Genomic DNA, 20,641 nt, shown 5'->3' with positions numbered 1-20,641 from the left:
CCGACAGGCAACGTTATCCATACCCCTCCCCCTATTCGGGATATAAAAGGGACAACCCTTAAGGATCCCATCGATATCGCCAATAGCTTTGCGCAATTCTATGAAGAATTATACCAACCAAAAGATGTGATACATGTCTTTTTGATGGAGAAATTTCTAGTTGACATACCACCCGCACAATCTTGGACGATACACGAGAAGCCCTAGACGCACCTATCACACTAGAAGAGGTCACTACTGCTGTGGCCAAACTGCGGACCGGCAAGGCCCCTGGTTCTAACGGCTTTCCTAGTGCGTTTTATAAAACATTTATAACACAGTTAGGCCCACATCTCCTTAGTACCATAACTGAATCGATGGAGATGGCACAACTCCTGTCAGATTGGCAACATGCCAAAATCGTTGTGTTCCCCAAACCAGGCTGACCACCCAAACACCACTCTTCATATCACCCAATTTCCCTTTTTAATATTGAAGCAAAAATCCTTGTCAAAATATTGGCGAATAGGCCACTAAAAGTCTCTAGGGTTCAGCCCCTTTGAGCTTTTGTATGGTCACCCTTTAAGAGGACCTTTGAGTTTGGTCAAGGAAGGCTGGGAGCAATCTCCTAGGAAACCTCCCCAGGATGTATATAGCTACATGCTGGCCTTCAGGAACCAGACTCGCCGTTTCTGAGATCTCGCTCAGGCAAATCTGGAAGCCAGCCAGGAGGAAATGGAGCAGTGGTACGATCAGAATTCCACTCTGATTGAGCTTCAGCCTGGACAGAAAGTTGGGGTCATGGCCCCTGTGGAGCCTTGCGCGCTCCAGGACAGGTGGACCGGTCCATATGAGGTGGTGGAGCACAAGAGTGATGTCACCTATCTGGTGAACTTGCGGTCTCCCAAGAACCCCTTGCGGGTCCTGCATGTTAACCGCCTAAAGCCCCACTTAGAAAGGTCCGAAGTGGGCATGCTCCTGGCGAAAGATGATGGAATGGAGGAGGAGACCGGGCCTCTTTCTGACCTCCTGTCTGCAACAGAGCAAGAAGGGTCAGTGGATGGTGTCAGCCTCTCAGCCACACTGACCCCTTATCAGCAGCAAGATTGTCGCCAGCTGTTGGGGCAATTCTCTGATCTAATTTCCTTGGTTCCTGGTGTCACAGAGTGGTGCGTCCATGATGTGGAAACTGGCGACAGTCCTCCTGTGAAGCACAAGGCTTACAGAGTGACTGCCAAGGTTAGGGCTAACATTAAGGAGGAAATCTCCAAGATGTTTGTTTTAGGGGTCATTGAGTCCTCCAACATTCCTTGGGCCAGCCCAGTGGTCTTGGTCCCAAAGGCTGCCTTGCCTGGTGCCACACCCGAACTCCGGTTCTGTGTGGACTACAGCGGGCTCAATTCAGTCACCAGGACTGATGCACACCCCATCCCCAGAGCTGATGAGCTCATTGATCGGTTAGGGGCTGCACAGAACCTCAGCACGTTTGATTTGACTACTGGGTACTAGCAGATCGCCTTGACTGATGGTGCTAAGGAGAGGTCAGCATTCTCCACACCAGATGGGCATTACCAATTCCGTGTTATGCCCTTTGGGATGAAGAATGCCCCTGCAACCTTTCAGAGGTTGGTCAACCAGGTGTTGGCTGGGCTGGAGGACTTCAGTGCCGCCTACCTGGATGACATTGCAGTATTTAGCGCCAGTTGGGAAGAACATTTACAGCACCTCTGGGAAGTGTTGATGGCACTGCGCAATCACGATCAAGGCGAGTAAGTGCCAGATCGGGCAGGGTTCCGTGGTGTACTTGGGTCACCAGGTAGGAAGCGGCCAGGTGGCGCCCCTACAACCCAAGATTGATACCATCCTGGCATGGGAACCCCCAAAGACTCAGACACAGGTGAGAGCCTTTTTAGGACTCACGGGGTACTACAGGAGGTTTGTCAAGGGGTATGGCAACATTGTTGCACCCTTAACTAAGCTGACTTCCAAGAAGCAGCCCAAAAAAGTGAACTGGGCTGACACCTGTCAGAAGGCTTTTGAGGCCCTGAAGACTGCCATGTGCACAGCACCCCTGCTTCAGGCGCCCAACTTCTCAAAAGAGTTCATTGTACAGACAGACGCTTCAGAGCGTGGTGTGGGGGCTGTTCTATCACAGATTAACGAAGAGGGCCTAGACCAACCTGTCGCCTTCATCAGTAGGAGGTTACTTGCACGGGAACAGAGGTGGAGTGCAATTGAGCGTGAGGCATTTGCTGTGGTCTGGGCACTGAAGAAGGTGGGACCATACTTGTTTGGGACTCACTTCCAGATTCAGACCGACCACAGACCACTCAGATGGCTGATGCAGATGAGGGGTGAGAACCCAAAGTTGTTGAGGTGGTACATATCCCTACAGGGTATGGACTTTATGGTCGAACACCACCCTGGTACAGAACACGCCAACGCTGATGGTCTGTCCAGATTTATCCACCTTAGTGAAGAGAACCCCCAAGGGGAAGGGTAGTTCTCCCCACATTTCAGCTGGAGGGGACACGTGTTAGACCTGGCATCATTGGCGTGAGTCTCGCTTCCATTTTGACGGATTGCCTCCTCTGTTTTGATATGTTTTTGCTGGTTATATGCTTTGGGCACTGTGCCACTGCTAATCAGTGCCACAGTGCAAGTGCTCCCAATGTTAAATTGATGTACTAATTGGTTGTTCCATGATTGGGTTAATTGATTTACCTGTCAGCCCCTAGTACAGTGCACCATGTGTGCCCAGGGCTTGTAAATCAAATGCTGCTGGTGGGCTTGCAGCACTGGGTGTGCCACCCACAGAAGCAGCTTGTAAAGTGTGTCTGAGGCTTGCCATTGCAAGGCCTGTGTGCAGTCTGTGACTGCCATGTCGACTTGGCCAGTGCACTCACTTGCCAGTCCCTAAACCTTCCCTTTGCTTCATATTAGACACCCCTATGGAAGGCCCAGGGCAGGCTGCATTGTAAGTATAAGGTAGGACATGCTCTGATCTGTGTAGCATGTTCTAGTAGTGAATTACGACCATATTCGTTTTTCACTATTGAAGGCTACTTGTTCTCCATAGGTCAGAATGGGCAGTTAGATTATTACATTCTTACAATACTAACTGACTCATGGTAAAAATTCGAATTTAGTATGCCTGAACTTAGAATAATAAAATACATCTTTTAGTAAAGTTGGTTTTAATATTCTGTGTTTGAAAATACCACTTTTAGAAAGTAGGTATTTTCTTGCCTAACTATCCAGGCCTGCCTCTGCTGGGTTGTGTATTCCTTGTCTGGGTTTGTGAGTGACAGGGCTGGGGGATTCCAGGAGACAGGCATGGGCAGCCCAGTGGTGAATAGAGAGATATGCATCTAGATGGGAGGGAGGAGTTGCACCTGGGACCTGAATAGGGCTGGGCCTTGCCTCTACAATGCTGGCTCCACCTCCTGTGGCTTGTCTGATGTCTCTGCCCTGCACTGTGAAAGGAAGAAGAGAGTCATGTAAACAAAGTGCTCAGGAACTGGTTTGGACTAGGCAGAGGCCTCTCTGCCTTCAGAGAACAAAGGATTTTGGGGTATAAATATTGGGACCCTGATCCCAAGAAATTAGGTCACTTCTGGAAGAAGAAACCTTTCTACCAAGGAGAAGAACTAAGGAAGCTGCAGGAGTTTGGACTGCCCCTCTGCCAGTGTGCTGTTTGCTGGGTTGGCCTGCAGTGGTTGCTTCATTGCCAAGGGAAAGGAGAAGGAACTTTGTAAGGACTTTCTTCTCCAGAATATTCTCCAAGGGCTTGAACGGTGCTTGCCTCCTGCTGAAGTGTCAGGGACAAAAGACTTCACCTCCAGCTCCCTCCTGAATTTCCTTGCTGGGAATTCTGACTCCAGCCACTTGCGTGCCGCTGGGAGCGCGACTCATCGAGAAGAAGCGTGTTGCCGCCGCAGCTGAAATCGTCACATCACCGGAGAAGCGAGCCTTCGCCGCATCTCCCTGGAATAGTGTGTTCATCGAAGCTGCCTGCTGTCGCATCACCGGAGAAGCGTGACGCCATCGTGAGAGTCGCCATCGCATCACCGGAAAAGCGTGTCGCAGGGCCTGTCGCGGCTCCAAAGTACAGAGTCGTCGCAAGGCTGCCAGGGCGTCATTGCATCGTCATCGTATTGCCGCATCAAGGGCCCAATCTTCTCGCATCGCAACCAGATCATCGCATCGCATCAGGGCGCCATCTTGAGCACCGCAAGGGGCCCCCAGGCCGAGAATCTACGCATCACCTCTGCACCGGTAAGGCTCAGGACGAGTCCCCTACTCTGCGCAAGCATTGAGGCAGGAAGCAACCGTTCCCCCGGGTCACGGAACCGACGCATCTCCCCATTTGCGAGCCTTTTGTTCACTTTGCGTTACGCATCCAGGTACTGTGTTGAGAAATTTGTCGAATTTAACAACAACTTGAACTAAGAGACTTTAATCATCTTTTAAGTAATCTTAAGTGTAGTATTGTGGATATTTGTCATTTGTGGTCTTGTGTTAAGTCTATATAAAGAATACTTATTTTTTATGAAACCTGTGTTGTGTCCATCTGTAGTGTTATCACTATAATACTGTGTATATTCACAAATGCTTAACACACTGCCTCTGAGATAAGCCTGTCTGCTCGTGCCAAGCTACCAAGGGGGTGAGCAGGGGTTATTAAGGAGTGTAATCCCCTTATCTGACTTAGAAGTAAGGGTCCCTATTTGGACAAAGGTGACCACCATTGCCATCTAGAGACCCCCAGATATAATATGGCATTCTCTTAAATTATGTTTTAGATATCAACAGTAACAGGACATGTGGCTATATAAATGCTACATGCCCTAATCTAAGATTTTTACTGCATTGATTGGGGAGCTCCCACGCATTTCTTAAGAGCACAGCCCATAACCCATGCTAGTAAATTTAAACTTTTGTAAAAAGGTATGACCTATATTATATATAGGTGATTTATCTGGTCTAATATGTTTTATTTACAAAAATAAATAAAAACATGTGATACATGATATGTAGCTCCACCTCAGCTCTATCCTATTCAATGAAAGTTAGGATGCTAAGGCCAAGAACACACTCTAGCACGCATAGTCCGTTAATGTGGTAAGTCATTTGAAACTATCTTTTGAGTTGCGCAAGTCCCTGTGCAGAATGTTAGTAAATGTGGGCCTAAAGATCTAGGGGATGTACCAAAGAGGTTATATAATACCCAACACCACGGGTCGGAGGCGAACACACCAAAGGGCTCATCAACCATCCATCTTCCACTGTATCTCATCTATGCCCCCCTATCAATCCTTTTACTCCCCCCATTCATCCCACCTATATAGGTTAACTCTCAATCACTCTCCATCATCCGCATGAATCCAACCATTCTTCTGATTTTCACTCTTTTGAAATCTGCATTCTGATGAGCTATCCCCAGAGTGGCAAATATATGCCTCCCATTTCAGGGGGACATGGAGGGTGGGAGGGAACCTGTATGACGGGGAGATTATACTTCAAAACTGATGACTTCCATGCAGCTGATGCAGTGGTGTGAATGGATGAAGAATATCCTGTTAGTCATTTTTATTTTGGGATATAAAAACAATGTACTGATGAAAATGTTAAATCAATAACACTCAAATTAAAAAATGATATTTACAAAGAGCGATAAATAGAAGTCTTTGGAGGTACCAGAAAACGTAGATTACTTACAGTTAAGTAGACCCAAAGTGATGAGAGGTTGTACTATTATTAAACAGAAGTTCTAAAGAGAATGGAGATGGTTCTGGGGGTAGAATGGATATCCCAGTGCATTTTATGGTTTACCTCCTTCCTATAGTATATCTTCCTAATTGATTATAAAAATGGTCTTACCCATCATACTGTGGCATCTGATTAAGTTTGTTTTCATTTTACTCTTTAGAGATGTGAAATGTGAAACAGATCCTGTGGATATGATGGCGCACCCAGTTGCTGGAATATACGCATTTGACAAACGTATCTTTTGAAATAAGTTCAGATGTTATTCATATGTTAAGGATGCAGTGTAAGGAGAAAGGTGGTGTCTTATCTCATACTCCATGGCATATTGATGCCATGCAAATTTAATTTTTTGCACAATTTGTGAATAAAAGGGGCGTTGGGGAAATAAATGGAGAAGCAATTGGGTAGGAAATAAGGAAAATGGTGTATTCGCCCCAACTATGAAAGTTCCAAGGGAAATATATAACTGTACTATCTGAAATGAAGAAATCACAGGCAGGATAAACATGATACATAATTAAGAAATAACTTAGAATTGGAAGAAAGGCTTCCAGTAGGCCAAAAAGTAGAGAAGAAATTGGAAGAATTTCTAGTGCACATGCATAAAATGATCATGCCTCCAAATATGCTGAAACTACATTTCTTTGATTTTTTTTCAACTCTACCTACAGACAGTAATAACCTTTTTGGGATGCCTCGGTCGCATATATTATTTAAAAAAGTAAATGCTTGAAATGTTGGTAGTTCTCAGTTAGGGTATGTTGTTGTATATACTTATTGAACAATAATAATTGCATACAGCAAGCTCAATTACAAATTCTTTAGAAGCCCCTGAAACCATACTGGTAAAAATGAGGATAACTAATGCAATTATAGTTTTGTCAATAATTTTAGCAGGACTATGTTATTTTGCAACCTAAACTGTGTCCAAGAGTGATACATATTGCTGCCCGTTCCATCTACAAATCCATGTGGGCTGTGGTTGGGGTGTGTAAATGTAAATCTAGAAATGTGAAACACTTAGCAAGAGGAGTTGATAAAAAAACATTCAAACATCATTCAAGACCGGCCAATTAACATGAATACATTTTATTTACTTACCATACTTTACAAAACATTTATTTACCTAAAAATAATTTATTTGTGTGAGAAAAAAACACTGAATACTGTTCCCTCAGTTTCTTCAGTTTTCACTGCATATAATCCCACAGTAATATTTCACACACTCTTTGGTTAGCTTTTTAATAGATAATCAATAAACATGTTTTGTGTTGTACTGAAGAACATCATTACTTTGCAGACCAATGCATGACCACACCGTATCTTTGATTATCATGGTTACCTTGCATCAGTCGACTCAAATATTACAGGAGCACACTTTTGGTCTTATGTTTTTGTGGGTCTTCTTCGTCAAATTTACGTATTGCTTATCAAGTAATGCCACTTATCAAATTACTCATTTGATACTCTACACACAAAAAAGGTATGTTACTCTATTCAGTTCAAATGCCTCCTTCACTGGCTCAGGATGTGATCCTATGACTGTGATAGCCCCAGTAAAGATGGCCACCTTTGTTCTGAGCATTGACCTTTGACACTCAACGATGTAATATATAAAGATTTCTTTGATACTAAAAAAGAGTTGAAATCATTAAGAATCTGCATTTAAACAGATTGCAAAGTTATCCATTGTATTTAAGAATATTAAGAAATATTAAATAAAAAAACAGTTCATAAAAATGTCTGACTTTTTTTTAACTTTAAAGACATCTTCAAAAGTGGGTCTTTGTTGATGTGCCACTGAATCAAATTATGCATTTTGAGAATGATCCTTTCTCGTTTCTGCCTGAGCCATTGTGGTGGTGGAATGTTGGCAGTACTCAATACTCAGTTTTTCTTCATCATATCGACAATTTTAGTAACGGAAACATCCAGCATGACACTAAATTGTCCGACTGACCTCAATTGAAGAGTACATGAAGCACGTAAAAATGCAGTTGAAACAGAGATGGTTCACATCCAACACATCCCTTTTCCTATTAGTATGCGAATAATTCAGAACATACTTTTTATGACAATAAAACAATAACTTGGTCGAGAAATGAAACTAAAAGAGATCTTTGATCATTTTGAGCATGGCAGCCATTTTGGATGTGCCACATATACCGTATGTTGCTGAAAAGGCATTGCATTCTGTTCATGCCCACTTGTAGCTTCTCTTTCCAAATCTCAGCAAGACCTCCAAAGACTTACATTTTGCATTGAGATCATTTTCAGTGCCTTCCAGAGAGCAGCCATTGTTGTACCGGTTGCAGAACCCATGCCACACAGTGCCATAATGTATCTGAACTGATGTGAGTCCTCTAGCTGGCTATAACTGGGCATTACTGGGCAAAGAAAGGTTCACTGGAGAACTTATTATGTTTGAAATCGCCGTTATGGCGCCCGACCCTTTGGAGCTCTTCTGCATGCTGATGATATCTCCGCTAATTTGCTCCTGCTCATACTTCCTGAAGATGTTTTTCACAGTGGACTGAAAGTTGTTTGTGACAAAACAGTAGACAATGGGGTCCATGCAGCTGTTGAGGCTGCTCAGTGTCACCGTGACATGGTAGACAACCAGGCTGACGTCGCGGGGCGTGTCTGGCTTGGCGCAGATGGCTACTTGGCTGACATGGAATGGAGTGAAGCAGATGGTGAAGATGATGAGCACCGTGATGAGGAGCTGGACAGCTCTCATCCGTCTCTCGCGACTTTGGTGCATGAGGCTCGACTTGGACAGGGCGCACATGATCCTTATGGTGAAGATGGTGATGATTATGAGCGGGAGGAAATATTCAAAGACCGTCAGGACGAAGAGCTGGAAGAGGCAACAAGATGAAACATTGATGGCCGATGTTAGAATGGAGAAAGTCACAATGATGGCAAAGAGCCAGATACACACACACATTCCCTTGGCAAAGTTTGGGTTTCTCCACTTCCGCGAGGCTTCCACTTGTACAATGGCCAGGTAGCGGTCGACACAGATGCAGGTAAGAAAGAGGATACTGCAGTACATGTTCACAAAGTAGCTAAAGATGTGAACAAAGGAACACGAGCTACAGTCCCCTGCGCTATAGTACATGATGATGCGTGTCGGCAAGGAGAATCCCACCAGTAAATCGGTGATGATAAGGTTAATTGTATAGATAACAGAAGTCGTTTTGTTCTTGGTCCGAAAGCAGAAAACATAGATGGCCAAACTGTTCAGTACAATGCCCACAAGGAATATTATGGAGTTCATCACCATCAGGGCAATCCACAGCTTATAAAATGTATTGTAGAGTGTAGTGTCCAAGTGGGCCAATGTGTTCAGGAAGGGGCAGGGGGTGTCATTTTGAGGCACGGCATGTGTCATTTTGGTCAAATCTGGCCTTTCGGTCGATGTGGTCTGCATAGTAAAAACTTGAATCACCTAAAAAAGAAACAGATCAATATATGAGTACAATGTTGCTTCAGAACATGTTTATGGCCATTGTGAAGATTTTTGATAAGTTCAGAGCTGATATCACGATAATATGAATTAATAGCAACAGAGTGGAGTTTGTGAGGCATTATGAGTTCATCTATAATAATTACAGCATATGATTTATTCTTCTTATTGCATAAGGGTTGCTCTCTTGGCCCATGGTATATGCATACTAAATGACTGACTCGGTTACAGTTTCAACTGAACTTACCGCAATGCTGCTTCCCCTACAACACATCTGAAGGATTTAGTGTACACATGCACTGTCGAGAGCAACACTTCCAGTACAAAACATATGCTAAACATCACATACACTTTTGTGTTGCTAAGCTCAGGGGATGAGTGCAGCAGTGTGGTATCTCGGATGATATGTCACTGCATCAGTTTACCCCTTGTGCAATGCGACTCAGCAACTTACTTGCTGCACTGCATTGCACATTGTTTTAGTAAATCTGTTCCTTTGTGTCAGGCCTCAACAGTGCCTTTTGCTGCAGCAGCTGCTGGGAGCTTAGTTCGGTCCGAATTAAGATGACCGTCTGGCACTACTCTGTATGACTGCTCCAGATGTTACAGGAGGTGAGACTGAGTCTCCTGTAGAGAGATCCCCAGTGTGGGATCAAGTGGTTACTGCAGTGGTACCTTACATGATGGTGCAGGATGGGTAAGCAATGCGGATTACTGGCATGCAAGTGGGTAATGATTATTTGTTGCATGGCTATGGCTCTTTAAATGTGAGTGTAGTAAGAATTCATGGCATGGCTATGGTGTTTACATACCAGGGTAATGTAGACACTAGCATTGTGACTATAAGCCTGATTTAGATCTCGGCGGAAGGTGATGGATAACCTGTCCGCCGAAATATAAATCCCATTATATCCTATGGGATTTATATTTCAGCGGACAGGATATCTGTCACTGTTATGACGGAGTAACCCATCGGCCGAGATCTAAATCAGGCTCTATGCAACATTAAGTCTGTATGCTTAATAGTTTGTTATTTCTTATGGCAATGGATTATAATGGGCATTTTGTCCATTGGGTTACACTATATATCATAGGGAAACTGCTTCTCCTATTCAGTGTTTCATGTCAGGTGCAAATCTTTTCAATTGGTACAGTCATAAAGTGCATCAGTAGAGAAATATTGCTCTTGGTCATGAAATATAATATTATATAGTTTACATTTAGATCTCCCGGCTAAACCTATATCTTTTTAGCTAATATATGTGAAAAAGCTATGCTTTAATATCCAACATTTGGCTACTAATACTTTTTAGAAACACAATCCTCTTGGAAAGGCTCATTGTCTCTCACCATGCTCTTTTATTTGCTATATCCTGATGTTGGTAACAGTTTCCGGGGCCACTGACTGTACTCTTTGACTGTACTTCCCTTCAGTTCTTTAACCTGGCATATAGTCAATTCATATGTTCAGGAAACATCTACTTAAATGAGTCTCTTGCCCACAACATCTATTTATTTATTTATGAGTTTTGTTAAGAGCTCGAGAGGCAGCTTTAAGGCTTCTGCAAAGTCTTTAAACCTGGAAGAGACAGGTATCCAATATGTATATATCAATAGCGTCCCTACTTGTTATTACTCTAACAATACTCTTGTTGATGTCATAGTTTGGAGCCCTTTCTCCTTGTGTTATGTCATTTGATTGTTGTTAGGCCTCAGCTACAGACAGCGAAGTTGTCTGTAGACACTTTTGTTGTTCCCAATACATTACATGTTTGCTTAGAATGGGCTCCTTCATGATTGGATGGCTTTATTTCTTTCTCAAGTTTCTGCCCTTGATTCAAAGGCTTTCTTACCCATTCTTGTGTTTGCCCCTCTGTGAGAATGTGCATCTTTTTGCAGTGTCACCCCCATGTTTGTGGACTGATTCTGCTTGCTTCCGAACTCTGTGCACTGAGGTAGTGATGTCCAGTCTGAACTGTATGTTTTCCGACTTCCAAAACATAGTGTGAGTGGCAAACCCCAAATTGGAATATTTAGCTTCCTTGTAAGACCGTAGTACATAGTGCAGGGAAATACTCCAATGGCATGGAAAAGTAAATGTCACTTGTGGACTGGAACCCATCAAGCTGGCAAGTAACATGTGGGTTCAGGCCCACATGTGTAGGCTGTCAGAAGCAACTTTAAAGCTCCAGAAGTGCCTGTCAAAATAAATAACCCTGCTGTTTTATTAGACTGCCTGCAACTGGCCTGTTACTGCTGCCTTTGATGAGGTGTGAAATATTCACCTCAGAGCAGGAACAGTGGCTTGGGCCTGGCAGAAAGGCTTGGGTGACATATGTGATACAGTCTAGCCCAAGAAGTGCAGTTAAGGAGGGTCCAGGAACTTCATTAACTCGAACAGGACCATGGGGAGACATGTACTTTGATAGTTTAGTGTTAAGGGAAGCCTGGGGAAATCGGGTCCTTTGATCCCAGGATATACTGCAACCCTCAAAGCTTGAATCTCCATGGAGGAGTGAGCTGGCGCCAGAACTAGTTCAGAGTGGGTGAGTAGGTCTGCTCATTACCCTAGACACACCCCAAAGTGTGCCTCTAGCTCCCTCCAGGGGCAGAATGATTCTGCTATGTTGAATTCCATTGAGAATTGTGCACTCTGGGACAGTTTTCAGTGAGGCACACAGGTGGTATTATAAAAGTGGGGAGGACTGCCCTTGGAAACTTTTTATCCATTGGTCAGGGAGTGTTCAGCAGTCCCTATTGAACTAGCTATCAAACTGAACTAAAATAGCACCTCATCCCCAGCAGCTCTGAACACTTTGTGGACATGTGGCAGAACAGAAATGGGCTGGATCTGCTGTCTGTGACCTGTGTGGAGTCCTGAAGGACTGGCCCTGCCCCCTTCTACCTAGGACTGAGAAGGGAGGGTTTGCTGACTTTTTGGGAAGCTACATGGACCAAAAAGATGTAAAAGACCTTTCATAGCATGAACAGTGGCAAGTAGACCCTCACTGGACTCTGCCAGTGGCCTCTGCTGAAGTGCTTCCATGACTAATCACCCAAGACTATCCACTCCAGGTGCAATTATGGCAGGCAGGAATATCTCATGGCTGAGGTATCCAGCGTAGGGATAACCCGCCTAGTTACTGCCTCCAGACCTGTCCCACTCAAGGTTTTTGAATGCTAAAAAGGAGGCTAATTCAGAAGGCAGAAATCTTGACTGAGCAAAGACGTAAAAAGTATCTGTCCAACAAGAGAACTTCAACTGTTGCATAGCATTATAAAAATTTTATATCCTAGTAAATATTTATTGGCTCTATGCTTTAGTTGTTTTAATAGCAAATTTGTTATGGGCTTCAGGAGCCTGGAAACACATTTTCCATATCTCCTCACTCAACCGTCACAACATTGGTCAGTTGCCAGTTTCCCACTGTTGTCTATTCCCCTATAATTAACACAATTTCAAAGGTGAAGAAAATCCCTTTACTTTTGCTCGAACTACTCACGATGTTTCACAGCAAACAGACAAAAAACAAGCACTGCCAACCAAAGCCAATAGGTCTGGATTTAATGTGCTAACATGTGTGTTATGTCTCCTTCCTCCCCCTTCCTCCGACGAATTAGCGTAACATTGCTTTTTTATCCTATGTTAGACTATGCTCTTGTAACAGGTGTAACTTGTAACTTGTAACTCACTGATCCTCATGTAAAGCACTCTGATACCTCCGGGTCTAGCTAGCGCTATATAAAACTCTTCAAAGAAATAAATAAATGTGCAAACAGGAATTCACAGATGCAGTTGGCATGCATTAGCACACGGAAGCTAGACCTATTAGCTTTGCTTTCCCAATATTTGTTTTGTAGTGGTATAGTCATGTTCAGAGGAGAATTTTAGGTAGAGCTCAGTTTCATCAGCTTATTTGTGTATACTTATTTGGAATCTTCTTAATACTTTCTTTAAGGGATCAACATATACGTATAATGTTGGAGGGGCGACAACATAGGGCCAGATGTAGGTCGGCAAATACCGATTTCGGCCGTTACCGACCGGTATTTGCTAATGGAGATGTAGGGGCCTCAAAATATACAGAATTGGTATATATACCGATTTAGTAAAATACCGAATCGGTAAATTTACTGAATCAGTAAATACAGATGTAGGTGGCACAGAAAACAGTGCCACAGGCCGTTACTAATTCGTTATTTACCATGTAATACAATTGCACAGTAAATAACGAATTCTAGTGTACATGCACATCTGTGCATGTACACCTGTGCCATGTGGCACACATACATGCCCTAAGGGCATGTATGTGTGTCACATGGCACACAGGCCACAAACAGGGGTGCAACAGGGTGTCAAAATGACACCCTGTCCCCCTTGCCAATTCGGTAATTTTACCGATTATGTAATTACCGAATCGGTATTTCCCATTGAATCCTATGGACTTCAAGGCCCATAGGAATCAATGACAAATACCGATTCTGTAATTACAGAATCGGTAAATACCGAATCCTACCGATTCGGTATTTTTTACCGAAAAATTACCTACATTAGATTTACCGATTCATGAATACCGAATCGGTAAAATTCGGTATTTATGAATCGGTAAATCTAATTTATCTACATCGGGCCCATAGTGCTGATCCACTCCATGGGGAAAAGATATGAATTCTGGAGTGTAATGTCCCATTTTTACTTCCTTGCAGTCTCTCTACAGACATCAGTTGAATTTTAAAGGAAGCATTGTACAAATTGTTCGACAAAGCCAATCCTCGCTCAAGACTGGATGTCTTTCTTGCCAATCTCAGTTGCCTTGCTCTTATTTGTTGCTTTCCTGCCTTTCTTTGTTTGAAAACACAGAAGCTTGTTCATTTTACTGCTGGGAGATCCAGCATTCGTCCTCCTTCTAACTGCATTCCGTCTGAGAAATGAAAACCATGTTCAAACATTAGTTTATTGCCTTTCAGTGCCACCTAATGGTCACTAGCAACAAACTGCAGCAGAACAGGCATTAAAATCTGCTATAAACAAGCGGGGGGAGAACGGGGAGGGTTAATAATCAAATTTAAAAAACAAGACTTATCTTGTGCTGCCGGCCACCTCCTGCTCCTCTCTTCCTGGGTCCAGCAGTCCCTGGGACAGCATCGGACTCCACATCCGATTACCGCGCTGCTCTTAAGCATGAGAGTAGCATGAGGATTGGCCTGAGTGGGCTGAAAAGAGGAACGCTAAGGCACAGGGAGTCTGTGCTGTTTCTCCATGTTTTAAGCGCGCATGTCAGTTTGGCCAGCTATCTCAGGCTGGCCCAACACACATGCGCACTTAGGTTTCTCCAACTGTGCAATACAGCTGGGTTGGAGAAACCTAAGTGTGCATGTGTGTTGTGCCAGCCTGAGATAGCTGGCCAAACTGACATGCGCACTTATAAGTAGACATACCACTCCTCCTCTGTCCCTCCCATGCCCTGGCGCCGCCCTCCCTGCACACGCTGGCTCAGAGCCAGCAGCTGAGAGCCAGCAGCTGAAAAATAAAACAAAAGTAACATTTTTTTTTCCAGCTGCTGGCTGTGAGCTAGTGGGGCGACGCGACACCGCCATTGCGGAGGAGGCACCGCTGCTGGCAATGCTTCTTTAGTCACGCTTGTATGTAAAGGTAAACGAGATTTCTTGACTTTGTTAATACTTATTCAATCCATCACTTATGTGGTATTAAACCTAGTTAGCTGGAGTGCCACCTAGCCCAATAGATTTTCAAGGATGTTGATAAAAGTGGAATGGCAACTGCATCAAATGTCAGTGCCATATTTAGTGGTAACAAAATGCAAGATTTGACTTTGCCTAGAGCTTTGATGAAATTATGTATCACAATTATAACGACATTTTGTGTGTTATACACTTTCCTGAAGGCTGCTTGGCTAACATCCGGAAGGCTGTATTTAGTGGGGTGTTTCGTTATTTGAACAGGCATAATCTTTAAAGGATTTTGTCTAGGAATGGAGAACTGTTACAGGTAAAAACATGAATTCCAATATCTTCCGAACGGCTGGAGTGGGGTCCTAAAAATGCGGAAGAATCTAAGATTGATTACTTTTTTTTCTATGGTGTTTGCTGTGGAATTTTCAAATGTCTTCTGTGTATGATGCATTTTTCTTGTTCCGTTTGAGCTAGAATATATTGCTTAAGTCTTTCTGTATTTCATTAATGACATTTCGATATATAGAAGAAACTTGCAAATGTTTCATATTTCTTCTTAGAGGTACATGTAAGTTTAATGAAGGGGTTTAGAGATGTGGGTTGTTCTATATGTACTTTTGCATCTATGTTTTTCCATTTCTTGCTCAATGTTAGAGATGCATCAGGCTGACTTCACATGGTAGAGCTCAAGCAGAGTATTTCAAAGAGAATTTTTTGGTTGTCTGACCAGTCGACCATTTTAACCAGTCCTTTCCAATACACTGAGTTTATGATGCAGCCTTTGTCATGTGTGGAATTATTGAAAAAGATAACTTTAATATTGTTAATTTTCCAAAATGTAGCCAGAGTTCTGGCTTGGGTGTTACAGTTGATCTTCTAATGAATTTCAATGTTTCCCAACATAAAGTGTTGAAGTCCCAAATGTTCTGAGAGATGTCTTATTTGTGAACCGAGAGAGCTGTACTCTGTTCTGCCAGGCAAGTAAAGTGATGTACTCCACTGCCCTGGCAGATCACAGCTCCTCTGAAGGTACTGACTGTTTGCTGAGAAGCCTCCATGTTTAAAGCGTCCTCTCCGCAAACTTGCTTGTTTTTCAAAACAAAACCTCCTAAAGTGGGAACTTGTTTTTATAAAACAAAAAATAATGACCTTGACATTGTGGAAGTTTTCTCCTAGGGTTCTGGGAGTCATTTTTCATTTTTCCTCTTCAGAACCACCAGGATTTATCTGGTGGCCCTAAAATGAAATACATCCGACCATCCACCCTAAATAGAGAGAACAGTCTGATAGACCCTGAGTCCGCCAAGCTATTAGTCTGGTTTCAACCAGCAGAAACATGATGGTCCGCCTCACTCTAAAAGAGTGTGTAGACTGCCAGTTTGGCAGACAGGGTATTCCATGATATTTATGAGTAAACGTTCATTCAAATTCTAAATGAGACCCATAATTTCCGCCTTAAGGTATTCGAAAAATGTCAAATGGACTCCATTGGTAGTGCTACATTTCCATGAGTCTATAAATTAGAACATTCTGTCCTTTGTACAATGTGCTCTGTTCACCTGAAGGATGAAGTAATTTTGGGGCAGCATGTGATCATTACTGAGTTGAGAGTGTGGTCTGAACATTTTTTTTTTATATTTGTAAGTTGATATCAAGGAGAAGTAAAATGTCTGATCTTTCATTTGTAGGGTATTTCTGATGTACATTTTAATAGCAACCTTTAAAAATGTCTGAGGACATAATTTTTATGGGGTTTAGGTTAATGGTGATGACATTATTTGGAACCATGTTAATATTAATTTTTGAATTTTGTATTGTGATTTAGGCGGAATCTAGCGCGCATTGTAGGAGGTATTGAAATGGATGAGAGTATTATGTTTCATGAATCAGGCCTGGGCAAAGTTGACAGAGTCGTGTTATGCAGAGTTTTGCAAAGTTCTGAAAAAACTCTGTGCACTGAGTGCTGATTTTTAGCACCAGGAGTGCTGCTTCTTTCTGTCGCTAGAGTAGATTTTCTATGCGAACGGCAGCTTTCCCAATGCGAGCGGTAGCAACCGCCCGCGTTCAGAAATCTCACTGTCAGGTGGTTTACTGCACGATTTCTCTTGCTTGCAAACTTAACGCTGGTGAGCCGTGAGAGAGAAAAAAAACTCTGCTCTGCATCGCAGAGTTTTTCCAAAAGGGTGACCTTATGAGGATGTCCGTGTTTTTTTAAAGTATATAAGTTTGTCAATGCATTACATAATTTGAGGTAAGTTCATGTATACATAGTTATACCTAAATGACTGTATATTTCCACCTTTTTTCACTGTGAATAAAACATTAGGAAGTCAAATAACTATTCCAGAATATTAGAAAACACACTTGTGTTGTAGTCGACTGATCCATACCCCTATGAACATCCGGTACAGTCAGATCATATGTCATAAATGAGTTGCAGCCCATTAATACTCCTTCATTAGTTTGACATTGTGATGATGAGTAGCAGGCCTTTTAGATTAATACAGATCCGTGCCTGCCTAATATCGAGCCATACTACTTCAGGAAAGTTTTCAAGAGGGATGTAGTGGATAGTAATGTAGGTAAGTTAATAGGGCCTCATTTATGAAAAGTGACGCATCGCTGCGTGAAAACAGCGATGCGTCACTTTTCACTGTGCCCTCCTTGCAACACCAATGATGCGTCATATTTACAGTATGACGCATCATTGCGCAAGGAGTTACAGATAAGTCAGTATTTCTGACGTATCTGTATGGCGCAAAAGTGACGCATTGCTGGAGTGTGTCACAAAAGTGACGCAACTCCAGCAATGTATCCTTTCACATGGGGCAAGCCCCATGTGAAAGGGCCTGCGCCAGTCTTACACCTGCTATGAGACAGGCGTAAGAAATTGACACATTTGTGTCCTAGAAGTGGCGCAGTGAAATCACATAGATTTCACTGCGTCACTTCTACGACCCTTTCTTGCGTCACTACGCCCCCCCCCTTGCACACATTATACCTGGTGCAGGTATAATGTGGCGCAGGGGTTTACAAAGTGACTCATCTACCTAGATGCGTCACTTTGTAAATATGGCGCAACAAGGCGCATTTTTATGCCATTGGTGCATCACAAAAAGTGACGCACCAGCGGCGTAAAAGTGACGCAAAGCCTCATAAATTAGGCCCATAGTGTTTAGTTAGAACCCCATTGAGATACTGATCTATGTTGCCGTACACTTACAGCGCATGAACATGTTGCGTAGTATCATTGTGCAGCACTGTTTCAGCAGGAGTAGAGCTGTGGTCATCTATCACCCATTGCGCTCTGGTTGGATATGGCTACCAGGCTTTGCAGGGGAAGAGAAAGGGCTGAAGGGGCTGTCAAGAGAGTCGACAGGTGAGCAGAGATGTGGGAAAAGCTGGTATGAGATAAGTATAATGTACTGAAGTCTTTACAATCCCTCAAAACATGGTGCAATGCATTTCCCTATGTTTGAAGGACACAATTTATAATTTCATATAGGAGCATATTATTCAACATCATTAATGTGAATATTGAATAGAACATAACCATAAGTATGGGTCATACGTACTTTACAAACTCCTAAGAGCAATATGTAACTTCAACAGTAAACAAGCACTGGCAAAGCCAATAGGTTTGGCATCAGCGACCAGCTTTTTGGCTTTGTCAATACTTGTTTTTACTTTTCCTGGTTTTCATAAAACAGTATTATTAGTGAGGCTGCTGGGACATTATCAATCAAAAAAATATTGGCTAATGCAAAAATATGTTTTGGTCTCAAAAAGCATGCATTGCCATAGTAGTTCCTGGTGCTGGAGGGAACTACTTTGTATGTCGATGTACATCTTGTAATAGGGCAGAAAACCGTTACTCAGAATGAAGTGGGCTAAACCACTGTCCCATGCTGTATGTTGTAGCGGGTAGAATAAAAGTGTAAGTGACCCAACAAAATACCAATGTATAAAAAGGGCTGACTGAATGCCCTCAGAATTAAATATATATTTGCATTTAGTTTTAGTCAAATGAAAAGGTCTTGGCTAACACCAGATCTAAAAATAGCACCACGATTCTTGAACAAATCAATGTGATTGCAGCGGGTGAAAGTAAATCGTGATGGACTCTTCAGGGGAAGCAGGTCAAGGGGTTCCGGCCAACGGGTCCTCCTCAGTTCCAACAGGCCAAGGCAGGTACATGTCACGTTTACATCAAGTATCTCTAGATACATCAATACCTTGTCTAGTTTCCCACTTAGGACGAGCAAACTAATGTACACTGTAGCTCCATAAGCCTCGAGAGGAACGCATGCATCACTTTTACCAGAGAATATTCACGTTGGTGCAGCCCCCCCCTACAAATGTCTAAACCTCTCCAGCCCTCGAGGATACAAACTCAACTTTAAGACCCCAGTGCCACCCAAGCCCACCCACATTAAAGTACCCCAGAAGAAATCACTCAAAAACATATAACACAAGTTGATTGCTCCAGCTAATTTCCCAAACCCACAAATTAAGCATCAACCCAACTTTGCTAATAGCATAAATATGACATCAAGTAAATACAGTAAGTCGCCTCCAACCACGACCCAACTGAGAATCAGTAACCATGTGTATGCTGCCATTGTTAGGCCCCAAATCATGATTAGACGTTTTAGTACAGTTTCAAACCCTCAGTTTTGATACTGAACATTGAAGTCTCCACTGTGATCCACAGTTGTGGCAACTACACAATTATGTATCAGTGACAACAGGCATTCAGTAAAAATTCTGAATAAAAATTAGCGATTTAGGGTGTGAATATATTTAGCGGTTAGAGTTGGGAATGGTCAGATGGAAGATATAACGTGTATGGGTTAGGGTAAGGTTGGTGCTATGATTGGGTACGAATTCAGGCTGGCATATGGAATTGAGGTTGGAGTAGGTACCTTTAGGGGTTGGGCTAGTGGTAGGGTTACACTAATAGATTTTGTAAGGACAGGTGTAAGAGAAGGTGCGCAGAGTGAAACTTCGTAGGTTTCGCCCACTGCTAATTTGATGTGCATTTACCCATCTTCCAAAATTGTGACAAAAGCAAGACTGCAGTCTGCCATATTTAACAAATGTCACTATTTCCCAACTCAATGGGACTCATTTGGCAGCTAAATTGGAAAGCAGCCCTCAAAACATTCACACATTGTATATTTGTGGTTCATTTTATTAATTTGGAGCTATGTCTATTTTGTTTGAGCCAATTCTATCAATAGAAGACAAAAAGAAAAATACAGTTGTCTGCATTATAGTTGAGTGGAGTTGAGTATCTAAAGGGGAAACTAAGCTACTGTATCATCCAGTTCTTGAAATGGAAATAGAAAAGTGCAGGTATTCACTATGCTAGAGTGCCTGTTGGCTTCTGAGAAGGGCCAGTTCTACCCCATTAAAAGTATTGCATACATGCCATAAAAAATGCAGGTACTCCTCCGTTAAAATTTTAAAAAGTGCTCGTACTTTGTATTTGTGAATACCTGCCCATTTAAAGCACTGTTTTCATCTCCTGATGGTCTGCCAAAACAGGTGAGATGAGACTGACAACCATCCAATCTGCAATACAATATTACTCGCCACTCAAAACGATCCACAACTTTCCAAAATATGTGGTAACTAGCTTACCCGTCGCGCGTTACTGCGATCTCCGAAAAAAGGAAATTCAAGGAAACTCGTTATGGTAACATTCAATTTACATTGTGT

The 20,641-nt window shown here is 42.8% G+C and overlaps 1 protein-coding gene across 1 annotated transcript in view; it reads right to left on the bottom strand.

Moving 5' to 3' along the window:
* Positions 1–6,824: 6,824 nt before the first annotated feature.
* GPR20 (G protein-coupled receptor 20) overlaps positions 6,825–20,641 on the bottom strand; it is a 161,792-nt gene continuing 147,975 nt past the window's right edge. The window contains exon 2 of the mRNA XM_078685543.1: positions 6,825–9,205. Within this exon, the coding sequence (XP_078541669.1) occupies positions 8,123–9,187 (1,065 nt within the window). The 5' untranslated portion in view covers positions 9,188–9,205 and the 3' untranslated portion in view covers positions 6,825–8,122. The remainder of the gene's footprint in view (positions 9,206–20,641) is intronic.

This window comes from Lissotriton helveticus, chromosome 4_1 (assembly GCF_964261635.1).
Source record: "Lissotriton helveticus chromosome 4_1, aLisHel1.1, whole genome shotgun sequence".
NCBI classification, from domain to species: Eukaryota; Metazoa; Chordata; class Amphibia; order Caudata; family Salamandridae; genus Lissotriton; species Lissotriton helveticus.
Note: the sequence above shows the minus strand (reverse complement) of the source record. Positions and strands in the feature narration are given on the sequence as shown.